This window comes from Trachurus trachurus (genome assembly GCF_905171665.1).
Source record: "Trachurus trachurus genome assembly, chromosome: 4".
Taxonomy (NCBI): Eukaryota; Metazoa; Chordata; class Actinopteri; order Carangiformes; family Carangidae; genus Trachurus; species Trachurus trachurus.
The window spans coordinates 13,131,454-13,148,927 of record NC_139898.1 but is presented as its reverse complement, the minus strand read 5'-3'; the positions used below and the strand labels follow the sequence as shown (position 1 = coordinate 13,148,927).

Sequence of the window (17,474 nt, the reverse complement as noted above, 5' to 3'; positions counted from 1 at the left end):
TTCTCTCTTTTACTATCATCAACAGTCTCAGAGGGGAGCGCCACACCTGAACGAGGCAGCACCTCCTGTGGGACGCATCCGCACCTCCTAAATCTACGTCACGATCGCAAAGATACGCAAAGGTTCAGAGGTTGAGGCTGCAAATCTGTATGTAGAGTTTAGACCAGATTGTACAAGTTCTTCAGTGAAGAGCAGCTGTATTTTTTCTTCTTTTTTTTTCTCCAAAGGGTATAATAGCACAGTGAGAGCTTGTACACGGTGAGGAACAGCCTGGCATTACCAGCCTTAGGAGGTCAAATTAAGAGCAAAATGATCCATCAATTAGACAGCAGCAGCCCTGTAAGTGTGGCTGCTACAGCTGCTGCTGCTTCAACAAGATGACAGCTTACCATTAGCGCCGGTCACACATGGCTCCTATACAGTGTGGTCACGACACATCACGCCATTACAGATATGACTAATTAACTAAACTTGCATCATCCGTGGTGACGCTTTTAACGGAGAGACACGGGACGTCCGAGATGAAATCTGCTTTTCATGATTTATCATTTTCCAGAGTCACTTTTTTTTAAAAGATAATATATACATTTATTCATTTTAGTTTCTGATTTGTTCACTCAACATTCTCTCAGTGGTCTTTTACTTTGACTTTTTTTCCCCCAGCAACCAGTTCATGTGCTCAGTTTGCTCTCTGAAGCAGCTTTGCCCCTCAGGACTCAGTGAGACCTCAGTGCTCTGATCATCGCTCTAAACTTTAGACACATCAGTGCTTCAGTCATCAAATCACAATGCCGTCTCTATGGGCCCATCCACACAAGTAGAGTCTTCAGAAAAAAGGACTACTACGCCTGTGTAGTCTGCTACAACAAATGTTATCAGCAGAACGACTGCCCAGGTCCTGATGACTGTATCCCTGCTTTTATTCTCAGCCATTCCTTTTATTTTTCTGCTCCACTGGATCAGTATTATTAGAGAAGGGAAGTTTCATTTATCAGTGGACCTCTCACAAATGTTATCCTCATTCACTGTATGTTGTTCTGTTGCAGGAAATACTTAGATGTTGTTAAGAAGAAGAAGAAAGTCTTTGAAAAATGCCTTTTCTCATCATGAATTGCCAAATTATGCAAAGCATATCCACTGCATCTCCTCATCAGACTTTAAATGTGCCAGATTCCTTGATATTTTATGATGACATATGATAAATGTGTTACTTTTCAGAAAAAATGTTCTTTGTAGAATGAAATATTTGATTTTGTGATATCATATAAAACAGTGTAGGCGGAGGAAGGGTCACTTCAGGCTGTTATGATTCACAATAGGTACAATAGGCTTGAATAGGCCAGTGAAAAGGGTAGATTTCATATATATTTGCCAGACGACAGCTTTTTTCCCCCCTGGTGAGTTACAGTTAGTTTCCTCTCTCCTGTCAGGGCCCAGCAGCTTTAGGAAGCTGTGATATATGCCCTCCTTTCCCCGGGCCATACAGGGCCTTATAAACCCGCTCAAAAATCTTTTCTTATGGGATTTCTACTGGAGAGTTTTTTAAATTATTAAAATCAAATTAAATTTGGCCTTCACAACAGCTTGGGTAATGCAAATTAAAGATGCCAGCTGTGGCTGAAATTTAATGAGTTTGAAAAGATGTTGAGTTAATTTCATTCTGCCAAGAAGAAGAAGAAGAAGGAGAAAAAAAACTGAAAGTTGATTGAGCGCAATTAAAACAGTGAAGGTTTGTGGATGGAAACAGTTTCCAACCTGATTGAATTTGCAGTTGTGTATGTAGCGCATAAGCCTCGATGTGAATATCTGCTATATGATTCAGAAGGAGGGAAGGAAAAGGTGAAAATGCAGGAAATGAACTGGGTTTTTGAGAAATGGCAGCAATGATTCCTTCAGTGTTATACATAAGCTGCATGCTGTCGAGCTGAGGTTTATCTTTTACATTGTTTTCACTCTTGCATCCATTTTTTAAAAATCATTTCTTTTAAATATTTGTCATCCTACCATGGTGCCCTTTCAATCTCTGAGCATGCTCAATGGGGGACAGGGAGGGTTAAAGATTATGATTATGGTACTACTCGTATTAACAATATGATTCTTTAACTATGGTTTGAATGCTAAGGATAGTAGCTTATTATAAATATGAAATCTGTATATTATGGAAAATCAGCACAGGACCTTTCTTTGGGGAAACATAGGCTAGGGTTTGAAATGGAGGGTGGGGTCGGGGAAGGGGGGAGGGTTTCGCTTTATAAAGATCTTAACTTTCTGGTTTCTCAGCACAAAGCATACAAAAACATATAAACAGCAGTATGGAGTCTGTGAAGTAGACTTTACTGACATACAGGGCGCAAAAAGAGGAATCTCAGTACTATTCTTTAAACCTGGAGGAGAAAATGCTGTTTACAGGTTGTGTTGTTTTTCTTTCTTTTTTCTTTTTAAAGGAGAGCGCCACCTGTTTTTGTGGCAGCGTCAGTACAGCATGGATTAACTGACAGGGAAAGCAGTATCTTTTTATAAAAAAGAAAAAGCTAAAAAAAACAAAAACAAAAGAAAACAAACAAGAAAACCTATGTGTTCTGTATTAGCCTGAGAAACCAAACTTTTTTCCCCCTGTTGAAATTTCTTAATACTTGCTGCTTAGATTACTTCATATTAATGATTAATGATTTAATAATTTTATATTTAATTATTGGCTCAAGTATGTAACTTGATGTTTATTTATTTATTTATTTATTATTTTTATTTATTTATTTATTATTTATTTATTTATTTAGCCAGTTTTTTTTCTTTTCTTTTATGGTTATGATAAGATAAAGATATGTATCAAAAGAAATGCTTATTGGGGCTTTTCTCTCTTTCTCTCCTTTTTTTCCAATTTTACAATAAAAATTCAAACTGGATGTTTTGTTTCTCACCCTAATATTGAATGAAAGTGTTGAACCACGACGCAAAGAGAGGGGGAGTCGTTGCACAAGGCACCGCTCCCCTCCAGGACCTTGGAAGTTGCACGGTGCAGATGTTGCAACCCCTCACAGCTCGTCACCTCTGAATCTGTTACTGACACCTTATCCGTGTCGAGTGATGAAACTGCGATATGAGGGTCACGGCCCTTTAAAGGATAACAAGGTCATGGCGACGCACCCTACATACTCCTTCAGCCGTTTTTTAAAGTGTTTCATATTTTATATTTCTCTGTGTGCAGCCTTTGAGCTCAGAATTCATCTTTAAATTCTTGAAGCTCCAGTGGTGAAAATGTTCCCATTTCATCATAATGTTGCTGTGTGTAGGATGATTTCAGTTATCTGTTATTGTGGAAGGGTTTTCTAGTCACAGGTCACCTGATGCTGCTCTGCTGCACAGAGACAACTGGAAAATGTGTCAGGATATATTTTATAAGAGAGTAAAAGAAAACAAAAACAAACCCACCGCACACAAACATGAGGCATTCAGTTGGGAGGTGTCACGCAGGCTGTAATAGAAAGACAGAGGAACAAATAACATTATCATCTTGACACACAGTAAATTGATATAAGGAAGGCGGCGAGTATCAGTCAAGTTTACATAACTATTGCATGGCTTTGATGCCAGAAGCCAAATCTGATGCAACGTCTTGACAGTTGACTTGCATCTGCATGTACACCTTGTAATCATCATCCTCATACATCGACTCTCACTGTGGCAACGGAGGCACTACAGCTGAGACGCCACATTCTCCATTTGAAGAGCATATGAGGAATAAAAAAAGAGAAAAGAAAAGAATGGGAGGGACAAAAAAGTAGAGCCACTGGCTCATGAAATAAATTGTCCCAATTACAATAAAGTGTGGCTCTTGGTCAGTGTGCACGGCAGGCAGTTCATCTTTATTACAATCAGTTAATGAAAATCAATCCCCCTCCTGATAAACTCTTATCTCCACGGCCTTTGCGCGCCCCTCGTGCAGGGAGATAATAAATTAGGGTAATATTGCCTTTGATGAGGGAGTGAATTGCAAATTATTGTAACTTTCCAAGATTTATGATGCAGATGCTTAATTTCCGAGCTGGGTTTTTTGGGGCGTCAGGGTGCCGGGGGGCCATTTGTTAAAAGTTTGGTGACACAGGCTCGTTAATAAAAATACACACTCAGACAGCCAGGTGTTCTCAGCTGTTCTCTACTGTTACAGTAGCAGCAGAGGAAACGCTGCTGAAATGGCAGCAGCTCCTATAGCTTGTAGGATCTATTCCTTACATGTGGCATTTTACCCACAACAGAGGAGAGGAGGAAACCCAGGGGATGTAATGTGTTTATTAAACTAGGACTGCCAATCATTCAGTGTTATCCCCCCCCCCCCATAAAATAAAAAAAAACTCTATCACACAAACCAGGAGCATATGATATGATATGTAGGTCAATACCCATTCTGCAGTGAGCCAGTGGGTGAGGTGTGTCTAGTTGCATGCTGTCACAATGATTATTGAGGAGACACAGAGAGACTGGGTTGGTCAGGTATGAGCGAGCCTGTGCTGTGAGATAGCTGTATAATCACTGCAAGTAGAGCTGTCTACAAACCACACACACACACACACACACACACACACACACACACACACACACACACACACACACACACACACACACACACACACACACACATACAAACTCTGTGAGAAATGAGTAACTTCTCGCTCTTTGTTCTGCAGCAGTGACCCATGTAACAGGGTGTAATGTATGTACACGTCTGGACCTCTTCTCTTCGGTGCAACAATCAGACTCCTGAGTGCATCATTAAGCAAAATGCTTCAGCGAGAGAGGGTTAGGAGGTCTCATGAGTCGTCAGGAGCCGCGGGAATGATGCAAGCAGATCATTTAAGGAGCCACTTGTGAAAGTGGAGACAAACACAATCTCACAAGAGCAGCTGAACGAGTTTACAGCCGCGGCCGAGCGACACCTTCTGCATCATTTAGTATCAATAAATCTAGAGAGAGTATAAACTTGTTAAATTTCAACTCATTGAAGATGTTTTCTACATGAATCCTCATCCGTGCTCTAAACGATCTTTTATTAACACCATCATCATCGTTTTGTGTATCTGAGGCTCCTCTAACTTGAGGTATAAGACCCTTAAACATAAATATTAAAGTGAATTCAAGGCTGGTGATGCTTTCCACACTTGATGATCTTGTGATACTAAAGTCTCCTCATCAAGGCCACCTCATTTAAGAATAAGGAAGATCTTGTGTTAAGACAGCCATCAATCTATCCATTATCAATCAAGGAGAGGACTCACACACCACTATCTATTTATCTTGCCAAGTGCTCTATTAATATCAAATTAATTTCCCCATTGAGAGAATCAATCACTCAAGCAGTTTTTTCTCAACTCATTAGCTTGGTAATTGTCCTTGTTTACAGGGGAAAGTCAAGACAGGATGGCTCAAAGAGGGTGGACGAGCAATCTATACAGGCTTGAGCAGTTAGTTCCCTGCAAACCTGATGGGACTCCTCTACTGTCAGTGAAGAGTTGAAGTTTTTGCACATTCTTCATTTCAATCTTTTTTTTCTCCTTCAAAATAGGAATTTTCAATGTCAATGTAATTTTTCCCCCACATTTTAAATGTTCTGAAGTTGTCAAGAAACTCATCTCCTTCCAGCAGACGAAGAGGGCGCTCTCACATGGGGTTATTATATAAGGCTGCTTGGTGTCTGACAGAGCTGTCAGATGGCTGCATCTCAACAGGTAACATGAATCAAGACAGGGCCTGGAGCTTTTCAGGTTTTGTTTAAAACCATAAAGCACATAGGCTGGAGGAGCTCATCTCATCGGCTGCAACACAGAGCACAGAGCAGCAGTCATGTATTTAGATGAAAGGTGGTAAAGTGAGCCCAGAGGAGGAGGAATTATTCAGGTCATTAACTTCAGGAAAGTGTATCAATACAACTATGTAAAAACACTCTGTTATAAGTAACAGCGCACCATTCCCACACAGGTTAAAGTACAGCAAGGTATGTTTTAAAAATCAGGAGAAAAAGTACTTATAATCAAGTAATAGTGTTCCCTGTGATTCAGTCAATACTGATGCATTGTTGTGTTAATAGCATTTCCCTGTTGTAGCTGGTTACATGCAGCCAGATCAAACCACATGCCACAAGTCCAGTGGTTACAACATGAAACAACCAGTAGATTAATTGATAAGTTGATCAACAGAAAAATAATTTAACAACATTTGGGGCGTCTATGGGTTCTGAACATGATAGGAGGCCTTTGTAAGGAGTCGCAAGCCGTGCTGAGAACCACCGATTTAATCTTTAAATTATTTATTTTTTCATTTTATGAGCTTGTTTTAAGATTTTGAATGTAAAACTCAATGCGTGACTCTATCTGAGAAGATGAACGGAACGAGGTGATAAGTATAATATTTAACTCAATCACTGAATCGCAGTAGCACAGAATGAAAAGATTCAAATGAAGCACAAGTATCTCAAACCTGTACTTAAGATGAGCACTTGAGTAAATGTACTAACTACATCAATCCCCCATCACCATCTCTCTCTCTCTCTCTCCGCCCTCTGCCTAAAAATGAGGGAGGTGATGAACTTGATTCGGGCCGTCTGAAATGTGCTTAACGTGTGAACGCGTTAAATTGAGGCCGTGTTTCATCAGCCATCTCCCAAACCACGCAGCTCACCGAGGTGTTGTCTTTATTTGAAGAAATGGGACATGGGGAGATTAAGTATGACTGCACATGTGACGAAACATGCTGTCACTCAGAGTTACTTTTAACTCAGTTCAAGATAAAAAATGAAATCTACGTCGACTAATTATAGAGCATTAATTCTTAATGTCTTCATAAGGAGTGTGCTGGAGCTTTCTTAATTGCATTTTTGATGGTGATAAAAGCTGATCACATCCCTCTCTCTAGTCACAAGGTTCATTGTTCATATACAGTGCAAATATCAGCACCGTGTGCTGTTGTTGTTGACTCTAACCTGGTGTTAACCACAGACTAAATCCTATTTGGAGCTGTGCAGTGCTCTGGCAGACAAAAGCAAAGCCAGCAGCCAGCTCAGCACTCAGAGGTAACATTTACACAGGGGACTGAGAACATACTGTGGATCCCTACAGCTACACAGCCAGCTTGTCAAAACTGTCTTTATACTAGAAGCTGTCAGGCCTTATAGACTGAGGACCCCAACAGGACAGAAGAGGCATTGCAGCCACACTGTTAGGAAACCCCATTACTGTTTTTGAAAAATGGTAACGATCTGCTTGTCATTTCATTATCTGAAGTCTAGACCCATAAACAGCCGACACACATTCCCCTTTGATGTTAAAATAAGTACAAAGCTCACAAAAAAGAGATAAAACAGTCCTTGGTCAAGAGTGTCCAACACTTTAATACAGAAAATTACAGATACATCACGACACATATTAGTTTACCTTTCTTACAATGTCTCAAAATAACCTACTGAACACAACAAATGCAAAACATATTACAGTTAAAACATCTATACACAGGCAAATGTACACAATATAAAACACATATATACACTCTTTTAATATATTATTATATAAAGATTTGTTGGTTTTTACCTTTAAAACTGGAAGCCAAACAGCTTGAAGAGGAGTGTTTCACAGAAGAAGATGAGAATTGCTGAGAATATCACACTGACACATCATATATTATGGATAGGTAGTTTTTACATACAGTTGTTGGATCCTGTGTATTTAGCATGTCGACTTCAGAAATAGACAAAGAAATAACATTTAAATACACACAACTTGCTGTTAAAACCTGTAAGTGCTATTGATATTACTGGATTATACAGGATCTAGAAGCTGTATTAAAAAAAGCTCCGTACACGGTGGAGTGTTTGAAGGTTGTGCATTTTCTCAGTAAAAATGAAATATTTACAAAAAAAACAAACATTCTGTGCAGCAACACAATTAGGAGATTCATTTATGACACTGATGTAAACCAATTGAGAGTGAGCACGTGAAAATGGCGAACACACTGTATTTGACCTCAAAGCACATGGCTGTATGTAAATATGTTTTTCTTCACTTGATGTGATCCACGTTTTTTTTAATCCACAGAAAATGTAAAGTGGGAACAAACGTCATCTTTCATGGGTGTGAAATCCTTCAAATGACAAAAACGGAAAAAACATTCAAAAATTCAAAGAAAAACAAAACAAAAAAAACAAATATATATGTCTGAGCTCTAGTCACTCTTTCCTCAAGCTGGTAAACGCTTCCACGTTCTGTTTGCTTCCATGTTTCTCTTTTTAAAAATCATTTATATTCATTTATTTTTCACAAAAGCAGCAGAATGAGGATTAAGAGTGGGAGCAGGGAGCTGCTGGCCGCTGCTGCAGTCCTCGTGTGTGTCGCCCCTCTGTTGATGAGATGAGGAGTCGTCGGGGAGTTCTGCTTCAGTTTACTGGGCGGCAGAGCCTTTAAATCCTCCAGAGCGCCGTAGGCCGCCATGGAGAACTCAGGGTCTCCTGTGGTCAGCAAGTCAAACACGCAGGACTGGAAGTACACGTCTTCCACCTGCAGAGTCTCTCTACACTTGGCCGTGGCCCGCTCCACCGTGTAGACCTGGTGAGGAGGCCGCAGGGGGCCCAGCTCTGTGTTGGTGCCCTGCAGACGGGGCTGCTGGCTCTGCCGGGCCAGCGTGTGCTCTTTGATGAGCTCGTTGCGCGGGCAGCCATGGAGGCAGAGCTGCAGACCCCCATTGTCCTCCGAAAAGTCCAGGTTGTCCTCCGGCATGCGGATGGCAAAGGTCAGGTAGCTGCCCACACGCCGGATGATGATGGAAGTGCCGATGTAACGGGCCTGGATCTTCACCTGCCGGCCAACTCCAGAGCCGCCGCGCTCCACAATGGTCAGGCTGCCGCTTTCACCGCCGCTGCGAGTCCCGTCCTGGAAAGCCAACGGCAGATCCTCGGTGGTGGCCTGGTACACCTTCTGATCTGTGCAGCCATGATAGGACTTAAAGATCACTGTGATCTGAAATGAGAAAAAAACAAATTAAAAAATCAATATTAAATCTTCATCTTTTCATTTGTAAAACATGTATTTTGTCTTATAGTGTGAATATTTTTCCAGACATAAAGCCAGTGGTAAGTAACAGAGCTAAAAGGTCACATCTTCGCTTAAATGTACCGACACTGACATCCATAACTCCTGAGTAAGAGCAGTACTGATCAAGGCCACGAGGTGGCAGCAGGAAACCACAAGTTGAAAAGGCTGAGACGCACGTTGATGGGCCTCTGGTATAAGGGAAATTCACTGTCACTTTAGGGGGGAAAAGCCAGTTTAATCACAATAAGAGGATTGTCGTCAGTTAGGTTTAGTGTCTACTAGTTTGAAACCAACCAAACCCCTCACATAAACAACAACATCACTGTCTGGTCTCGACAATCACCTATCCCCTTCTAACACACAGAACAACTTCCCAACACTAAAAATGTGGGAAGTAACTCCACTCGTTCTCCTTGAATGTGGGATCAAACAACACTGGTGCATAAGCTGCTCAATTATCTGTGTGTCCTCCATCACATCTACACCGTCACTTCTGCTTTTTGTTCAGTCACTGACTGCGATTCATATTCCAGCTGGGCTTTGAAAAATTTGGGCCTAACCTCTGTTTCTTCCAAACATCTTGACAAAGCGGTGGCTGTGGTTATGCTTACACTTACGGGGATACTGTATTTGATGCATGGTTTCCTGTCTTAAGTCTGGCACTTGAAAACAACTCCAAACACATGATGAGTCCATACGGGTGCTGGCACACACATGCAGACTTGTACACACTCACACTACAGGTTTGCATTAGGCTGCAAATACTTTGAGAATGTTTTGCTCTGAAATCCCTGATGCATAATGACACAGTTTATTATTGTACAAAGCTTGAGCTGAACTGGTAAGTTTGGGAAAACCAGTGACATTTACCCATTAGTGGGAAACTAATCATTGAACATTTGGGCATAAAATTCATATAAAAAGCAGCTTGTTAGGCTTATTTTAAAGAGCAGTTACACCAAAGAGCTTTTAAATACTACAAAGATAAAGATATGTTCAAGGTCTCAACAGTAAAAAAAAAAAAGAAAAAGAAAAAAAAGACTAGAGCTTTAAAGCCCAGCCTATTTAATTAACCGTATGAAAAAAAACTTGCTGCTGTCCAATTATTCCTTTATTTTTCCACATTATTCCATATTTACACAAAAAGCGCCCAGTTAATTATTTGACCAGAGGGGTGAAAAAAACATTCCAGATCGTGGCGGTGGAGGAAAATGTTTGAGTGAGCGTTAATCACTACCATATGACCACCCATGTGTTAAAGGTAGAGCGCTCAAGCATGTCTGTGATTCAACACCACTAAGGACTCCCCTCCTCTCTTTTCCCCTCACAGATCTGAAGGAGCTCCAAGACAAGAGGAATGCTGGAGGCTCGAGAGGCACCGTGGAATGACGATTAACTTCACATGTTTGATACTTTATGGCAATACTTGAGCTCGCAAGCTAGCACCCGAAAACAGCCTGCTCATATATAGGCCATTAGATTCAGACTCGGTGTTATGTGGGCACTAATGTGAACAGGAGTGGTTGTTGTGATCAAAGTAGAAGGTTCCCACTCTAGATGAGGAAATTCTTGTATTGAAATCAATCAAAAGCACTTTGATCACATTAGACAAGATGCTAAATTCACTGCACCTTCTAAACCATGTGGTTCCCAAGCTGAGGTTTGCGGCCTCCCTGAGGGCTTACAATGTAAATATGTAGGATGAAAATTCAATTCAGGTTTATTTTTGCCAGGTTTTTCTTTAATCTCTGCTTATTTTTCTTGTGAAATCCTGAACAGATTTACTTATCAAAGCCATCAAAATGCTGAAACACGCCTACAGAGTGCGAAAAGTGAAAGAAACTCTAACAAGGGGTGGCAACTTCTTTGTTTCAGGGGATAAGAAATATGGAGACCCCTGCTATAAAACCATCATTACCTTGCTGGTTGCTGTGGCACTGGAGCCTTCGACGACAGGCACGTTGGTCACCTGCACCGACAGGAAGCGGTTGTCGATCAGAGGCCACGCCCCTTCCACCTTGCAGGTCTGAAACTCATCTCGGAAAGTCCGTAGGTGCGGGTCTCCGAATAATCCACAGTGGGCGTATTTCTTCTGCTGACCCGCCGAGCCCGACACGAGGACCCGATTCTCATAGTCGCACAGCTCCGACACGGCCGGTCGAGACGTGCTGGGGACTTTGGCGGAGGAGGTGGGCCCGTCGCTGGAGCAGTTATGCTGAGAGAATAACTCCTTAATGCGGAAGACGGCCGAGTGGTAAACCAGGTCGCCCCTACAGCTGCGTGCCTGCCGCCGGGTGCACAGAGCGTAGGCCCTCAAGGCGATGCAGTAGTCCACATCCATGGCCACGTCCTCCTGCAGACCACTAGAGGGGGAGGTAGAAGCCACATACTCGGCATTGCAGCGCTGAATTCGACACTGCTGGCAGTGAGCTGAAAAACAAAAACAACAAACATTAACATTTTGTCCTGCAACACCTACATATGTTACAAATACTGTCACGGTGTCTGTCTCGTCGTTGTTCTCCGTTAAATCCCTCTCTGAAAAAGGATACTGACCAGATCGACCGATCTGAAATTTCCTCCTAATAAGAATCTAGAAACCCATCTGACGTTTAGCGATGCGTTACGTCAGCTTGAGCCAGGAGAGTCAAAACTTTTCCACTATCAAGTTTAGCTCAATCAGGAGAGCCATTAAAACCCAAACGCGTGAGCTCAGGAGGCCGTGATCCCACACTGTGCTCCAGAGTCAGTCAAAACCTATTTCCCCCCAACTAGTCCGCACTGAAATAGCATGTAGCCTCACTGTAGGAGGAAACCAACCTGTGTTAGTTTGCCTGAGGGTGTTGAATGTGGTTTGGCTGTTGCTGAGGTAATTGAAATCCATTAAGCTACTCTGCATGGCATGGCAGAGCTCAATATATGAGGGAAGGTAACTTCCAGAGGATCACGAGAGGAATATCACAATGAGTGAACCGTCTCCAGCAACCAGGGTCCAAACTGGAAGCCGGGCAGCGGTGGGGGCTGCAAACACAGCATGTGATATTTGGGTCGTATCACCTAAACACAGGGCTTCTGGTTGAGTTAAGACTCACATGTGGGATATTATCATTATATTACCAAGCAAAACAGACAACTGCAATGACTTCTGCAGGAAATAAGAGAGCAGACATTCACCGAGTTCATTCAGTTGTGTGTTGCTGTTGGGCGGGATGTCTGGGATGGATTTCATTTTCCAATTTCAACAGACAGACGGTCAGCATCAGCCAGCATCCACAACACATACATCACCTCTGGTGCAATAGCAGGACCAGTTGCAACACACTGTCCTTCTACGGCAACAGAGGAGTCCTGTGTTTACTCCAGAGCTCGGTCAAATCTCCCAGACGTCCAAACAGAGACGACAAGATAAGCATGGAGATTTCACACCGAGTGCTCATGAATATTTTTTTAATCATCTCTTCTCTTTCACTTTACATCTGATGCACCGAGGCAGCATGGCAGATGATTAATGCATCTCACAGACGCCGCAGTTCAACACCAGCCCTGATAAAACTGAGACCGAGTGTGAGAGGTCAAGTTAAAGCCATTTTGCATCCCTCCACTGAATTCCAACAGGGCTCCCCGCCTCACTGCGAGGTCACCCAAGTCTGCTGTGATTGACACTTTTTGACAGTCACTGCCTGTGAGGCCATCGACAACCATGCATCTCCCTAAAGGGTCTTTTTGCTGTGGCACTAAGTGGGCTCACAGCAAATGTAAAGACCATTGGGAAAACATGTGAGCAAAAAAAAAAAAAAAGGGGGGGGGGGCGTACAAACAGACCACACAAACAGTTATCTTATTAGTGTTATTATTGTTTAGTAGATTACAAGTGAGATAGACACGGAGATGAACACATGTCAGTGGTTTCGGTTCAGTATGGTTGCAGTGTAACAAGTGTTCAATCAATAGTCAGTGTTTGTACCAACTGAAGGAATTTGGCAATGTTTTTTGGACACTGGTCTATTTTAATGAACTATTATATAAATTATAGTTTTGTTTTTTGATGTTCTCTTTTTTACTGTAAACAACTTAAAATACATTTCAGCAACTATTTCTGTGTATTTCAACTTTTACACAACTTAATAAATTTGAAAGGGAAATCTGGAGACGCAGCAAACTATTCCAAAGTACCAAAACAATATGGATGAAGCTGGGGCCCCAAGGACTTTTGGAGCAGCAAGACATAGCTCCAATAGTGTTGTTTATAATCCTAACATATAATGTAAATAAATACCCTTGTTAAAGTCTGTCATTTAATGGCTGACAACTTTTTCTCATTTAAGTTTAAACATATCCATATCAAATAACACTCTAATAATTACTTAATTATTCATGCCAATAAGTGATGCCAGATGACTTTCACCATAACATTCCTGATGTAAACTAGAGTTACTTGTGAGAATAGTTTTTACTCATTCCCCAGCAGAGATAACTAAAGTATATCTTCTATATTCATAACAGCTGAAATAAAACCCATTAGTACGAAATAAAATCTCATCCAATGTGCGTCTGAAGTGTGTTAACTTTGTGTCAAACACAACACTGAGCAATAATATAGGCAACTGGACATCACGTCTGTAATATAGCAACTTTAAAGTCCAAATTTACACCAGGTCTTAGCTGAGGTCCGGCTTGTTGGTTCCTGGTCTGCGGAGCCACCGACACGTTCAGAGGCCAAAGAGTTGGACCCCCATGCATGGTGGCTAACAAAGTTAATAAATGAGGCATGAATAGGGGGAAATGTCGTGCTCCACATAGACTCGACAACAACACAAACCACACAAACTGGATATAAAAAGCCACAGTGGAGAAAATACCACTAAATAAAACCCGTTTGGTTTCCTATTAGCGGTGTTTTCTGGTTTTAAAACAACAAGCTCCGTGGTTTTGTCCTGGTCTGTCTGCGGCTGCTGCTAATGAGCAGCTATGCTAACGGGCAGCTAACTGAGCACAACTTGGTAAAAACTCAGCAGCAGCGATGCCAGTGTTTGTTTTTATGCGTTTACTCTGAGGCGGGCGGTGTCGCATGCGTTAAATAAAGCAGTTTTCAATGCGGAAAAGGTGATAAATGTGTCCGTAAAGTGAGTTAACTCGTGCTGCTCGGCTAGCAGCGATACAAGAGTTGGAGCAGCGCAGGCTGAAGGCTGAATCCTCCAACAGGACATTACTTTGTCCCCGCTGTGGATGGGCTACTTTTTACACAACAGCGACTTTCCCCCCTTCTCCCCTCCAAACACTAAAACACCCATAAAACTCCACTAATCATGCGCAAGAAAAGTTAACATTGTCAAACAATATAAGTTTAGCCACACAGAGGAGGGAAAAAGTTAACTTTTTTCCACCTCCACCTCCATTTCGGGGAGTGCACAGGAACACAGCTTCGCATGCTGCTGGAGAGGAGTGGAGGAGCACAGATTGAGGGGGTAAAAGAAAAAGCAGCACGCACTTACCTGGTCGAAACAGCAGCGAAAGTAAAACCATCGTCAACGTTACACAGTCCCAAAGCTGCCGCTTAGCCGTGATTTGAGGTCCGCTTCTCCCCATACCAATCCATTCAGTTAGAATGGAGATCCTCGGCTGCTTCTCATCGACGCTGCGGCTGCGGGAAATCAGACAAAAATTCGTCTTCTTTCCCAAGCGCTGTCATTCAAAAGGGGCCCCTGTCTTCAGGGCGGCTCTACGAGGGAGGGGTCTAAAGTGTAGACGGGGCCCAGAGGTGACTGCTGGCCAATGAAACACTAATTATTCACTAACCACTTGATATTTACATGTAGTGGCAATTACAGGGTACCCTATGTGGACAGTGGTGGAGTAAGGCTACCTACACCTCAACAACAGCGGTGGCGGCGAGGAATAATAACTGCCCTGATTATGATTGAAGAATAGTAGGTTTTTGTGGCTGTAACAGTTACACAAACTGCCTATTAAATTTACATGTACAATATACAGCCTGTCTGTGCTGAGGTTAAAACACAGCACCACTGACAAGTAGGCTAATAAAGCTTTTCTCATGCATAAACTGGTCTTTGCACTACAAAGCACCCAGGGACATTTGTCCTGTTTGAATCCCCCCACTCCTCCTCCTCCTCCTCCTCCTCCTGAGGACAAATGTTTGTGTGTTTTCAGCATTAAGCAGGATTTTCTCACCTGTTGTTTTCTCACTCCAATCTAAGAGCTAAGATAATGGGGTTTGATTGACAATTGTGAGTGCAAACTGATTTATATCTTTCTTAGTTTATCTAGTGGATATCACTCTCATTTGGACGTTAGAGACAGCATTATCCTCACATTAACGACTGAAAAGTAATGTGTAAACCTATTATGTGGTGTTTTCTGCATTGCACTGAATAGTAGTTTTGATCAGTAAATCATTCCTTCTCTTTATCCTGGCTGCAAAAGAACACAACTGTCTGTTTTTGTTACACACAAAATTCTCTGACTCCATTATTTTCTCTCAGCAAATCTCAGTGTGCTATTCCTTTTTCCATTACATTTTCGGTTAGCAACTTGTGTGTTACTCTTTTCCTTTTGTGGCCAACTTTCCATCTCTCTCACTCCTTCAACGACACTCCGTCTTTCATTTGCACAGCTGCTGTGAGGCCAGACCATCTGCAAGGCACATAGACTCACCAGTTTTCAGCCCTTTTTTGCTGGAGACACACTGTGCGGTTTTCGGGCCAAACAAATAAAGAATTTTAGTGCGCCACCCAATTACTGGATAAAATATTGGTATTAAGAAAATCATGAGTAGGCTAAAGGTTTTTTTTTTTGCAGATTCGAGAATTAGAGTCACCGTTGAAGCTTTGTTTTGGTGCTGGTGGGACGTTTGGTTTGTAGCTGTGGGTCTCCCTCTGCGCCTTCCTTCTGACTTTATGAGAGAGAAGTGAACCCAGACAGTTATTGGATCACTGGTTTTTCTATACACATGCAGGCTCCTCCGGCCACACAATTGTGTGATTCAGGTGGCCTGTCAGTCTCGTGAAAGGTCTTCACAGGCCCATGTTGATGTGGGGCTGATATATATAGTGGAGGGGGAAACGAAGACAGCTCAACCCAAGTGGAACGTTTGGATTGTTCTGAGCTGCCAGTGGGGCCTCTGTCACACTGGATCCAGTGTGCCAAGTTTATCCCCCCAGAGGGCTCTACCTTACTCTGTTTGTTCAGCTAATTTTGGAGGCTTGGTTGGTTGATCTGCTTTATGGCTTTGCTTTATGGTCACATTTAAATCCCCTTAAACAGGTTACACTTCGTATTTCCCATGACAACTCAGAGACAGGGCAAGTGGCCCAGTGTAGGAGGGTGATGTGTGGATGGTGCGGATGTAATGTACAAAGGATTGAAAATGAACGCATGTCTCACCTGTTGCAGTGTTTGCCGTTGGAAACCAGTGGTGACATTTCCTGAGGAGAGAAAAAATCTTGCTTAATTCACTTCATAACAGCTGGATATGAGAAAATGCTCACTTTTAGTAGCAGTGATGCTCAAAGCGTGTTACATCAAAACGAAATCAAAGCCATAGTTTTTACTCAATAAGCTGCTGTCTACTAAATGAACCATGGTTCCACACCACGGCACTGATGACCACTGAAGCAAACAGTTAATTGATCCAGGTGGACGGTAAGGATGAATTCAGCACATGAAAGAAACTCTGAGACCGCCTGTCAGGCTTGATGGAGGGAGAAAGACCTCTTTATTCCCACATTTCCTTACGAGCGTATTGCATTGCATGACCCAGCAAATATGTATACACTACCAACTCTGAACAAGCTCGAGAGAGTCAGGGTGTGGGTAGACTATGAGACTGTGTATCAGGTAAAAAACAAGGCCGGCACATTTCTCCTGCTGACAGTGGGTCACTTGTTCTGGTATGGGCTACAATCGAGAAAAATAAAGTGTGGTTGAAGGGTTTCTTCAACCACACTTTATTTTTCTCGAGCAAGAAGTTTTTACTCTTCAAACAAATATTAAAAATATCTATCAGAAACACAAAGGAGTGAGGACCTAAAAGCAATGCTTGATCATTAAAACTGCAGACTTAGAGGCAGAGAGAGTGAGAAAGAAAGAATGGTAGAAAGGGGGAGGGGTGGAGGGAGAGAAAAAGAGGGAGTGAGGGATTGGGTTTCCTCTGACTGTGAGTCTGGGCAGCTCCACATGTTCCTCATTAAGGTCCTCACACTGTGGGACCAGCTCCACACCAGGATGCTTGTTTTTGTTATTAGGCCTAACGTGCTGTGGTCTGGTGGAAGCCTGAAAACAGGGCCAGTTAAGGACCATCTCCTCAGCTCACTGTCCTCAAACCGAGGAAAAAAATAATGCCACTGACTTCACATAGCTGCATGGCTGCACGGTAAAAATGTAGTG

At 42.3% G+C, this 17,474-nt stretch overlaps 2 protein-coding genes across 2 annotated transcripts in view; one reads left to right on the top strand and one right to left on the bottom strand.

The window, feature by feature from the left end:
* Positions 1-17,474, top strand: part of micos13 (mitochondrial contact site and cristae organizing system subunit 13) — a 313,292-nt gene that overhangs the window by 253,979 nt on the left and 41,839 nt on the right. The gene's annotated exons all lie outside the window — the stretch shown is intronic.
* On the bottom strand, positions 7,407-16,484 carry rgmd (RGM domain family, member D). Its single transcript, XM_083969729.1, has 4 exons — positions 16,473-16,484; positions 14,564-14,712; positions 10,990-11,501; positions 7,407-8,996 (listed from the first exon to the last, which is right to left on the bottom strand). The coding sequence occupies exons 2-4, from the start codon at positions 14,655-14,657 to the stop codon at positions 8,298-8,300; spliced, it is 1,305 nt and encodes a 434-aa protein (XP_083825855.1). The 5' UTR covers positions 14,658-14,712; positions 16,473-16,484; the 3' UTR covers positions 7,407-8,297.

What these genes read in the sequence shown, in the direction of transcription:
- rgmd (XM_083969729.1), bottom strand. Translation starts at nt 14,657, where the DNA reads ATGGGGAGAAGCGGACCTCAAATCACGGCTAAGCGGCAGCTTTGGGAC. An exon ending in TTCGCTGCTGTTTCGACCAG is followed by an intron (nt 11,502 to 14,563) that starts GTAAGTGCGTGC and finishes TTTGTTTTTCAG; the next exon opens with CTCACTGCCAGCAGTGTCGA. An exon ending in GTGCCACAGCAACCAGCAAG is followed by an intron (nt 8,997 to 10,989) that starts GTAATGATGGTT and finishes TTCTCATTTCAG; the next exon opens with ATCACAGTGATCTTTAAGTC.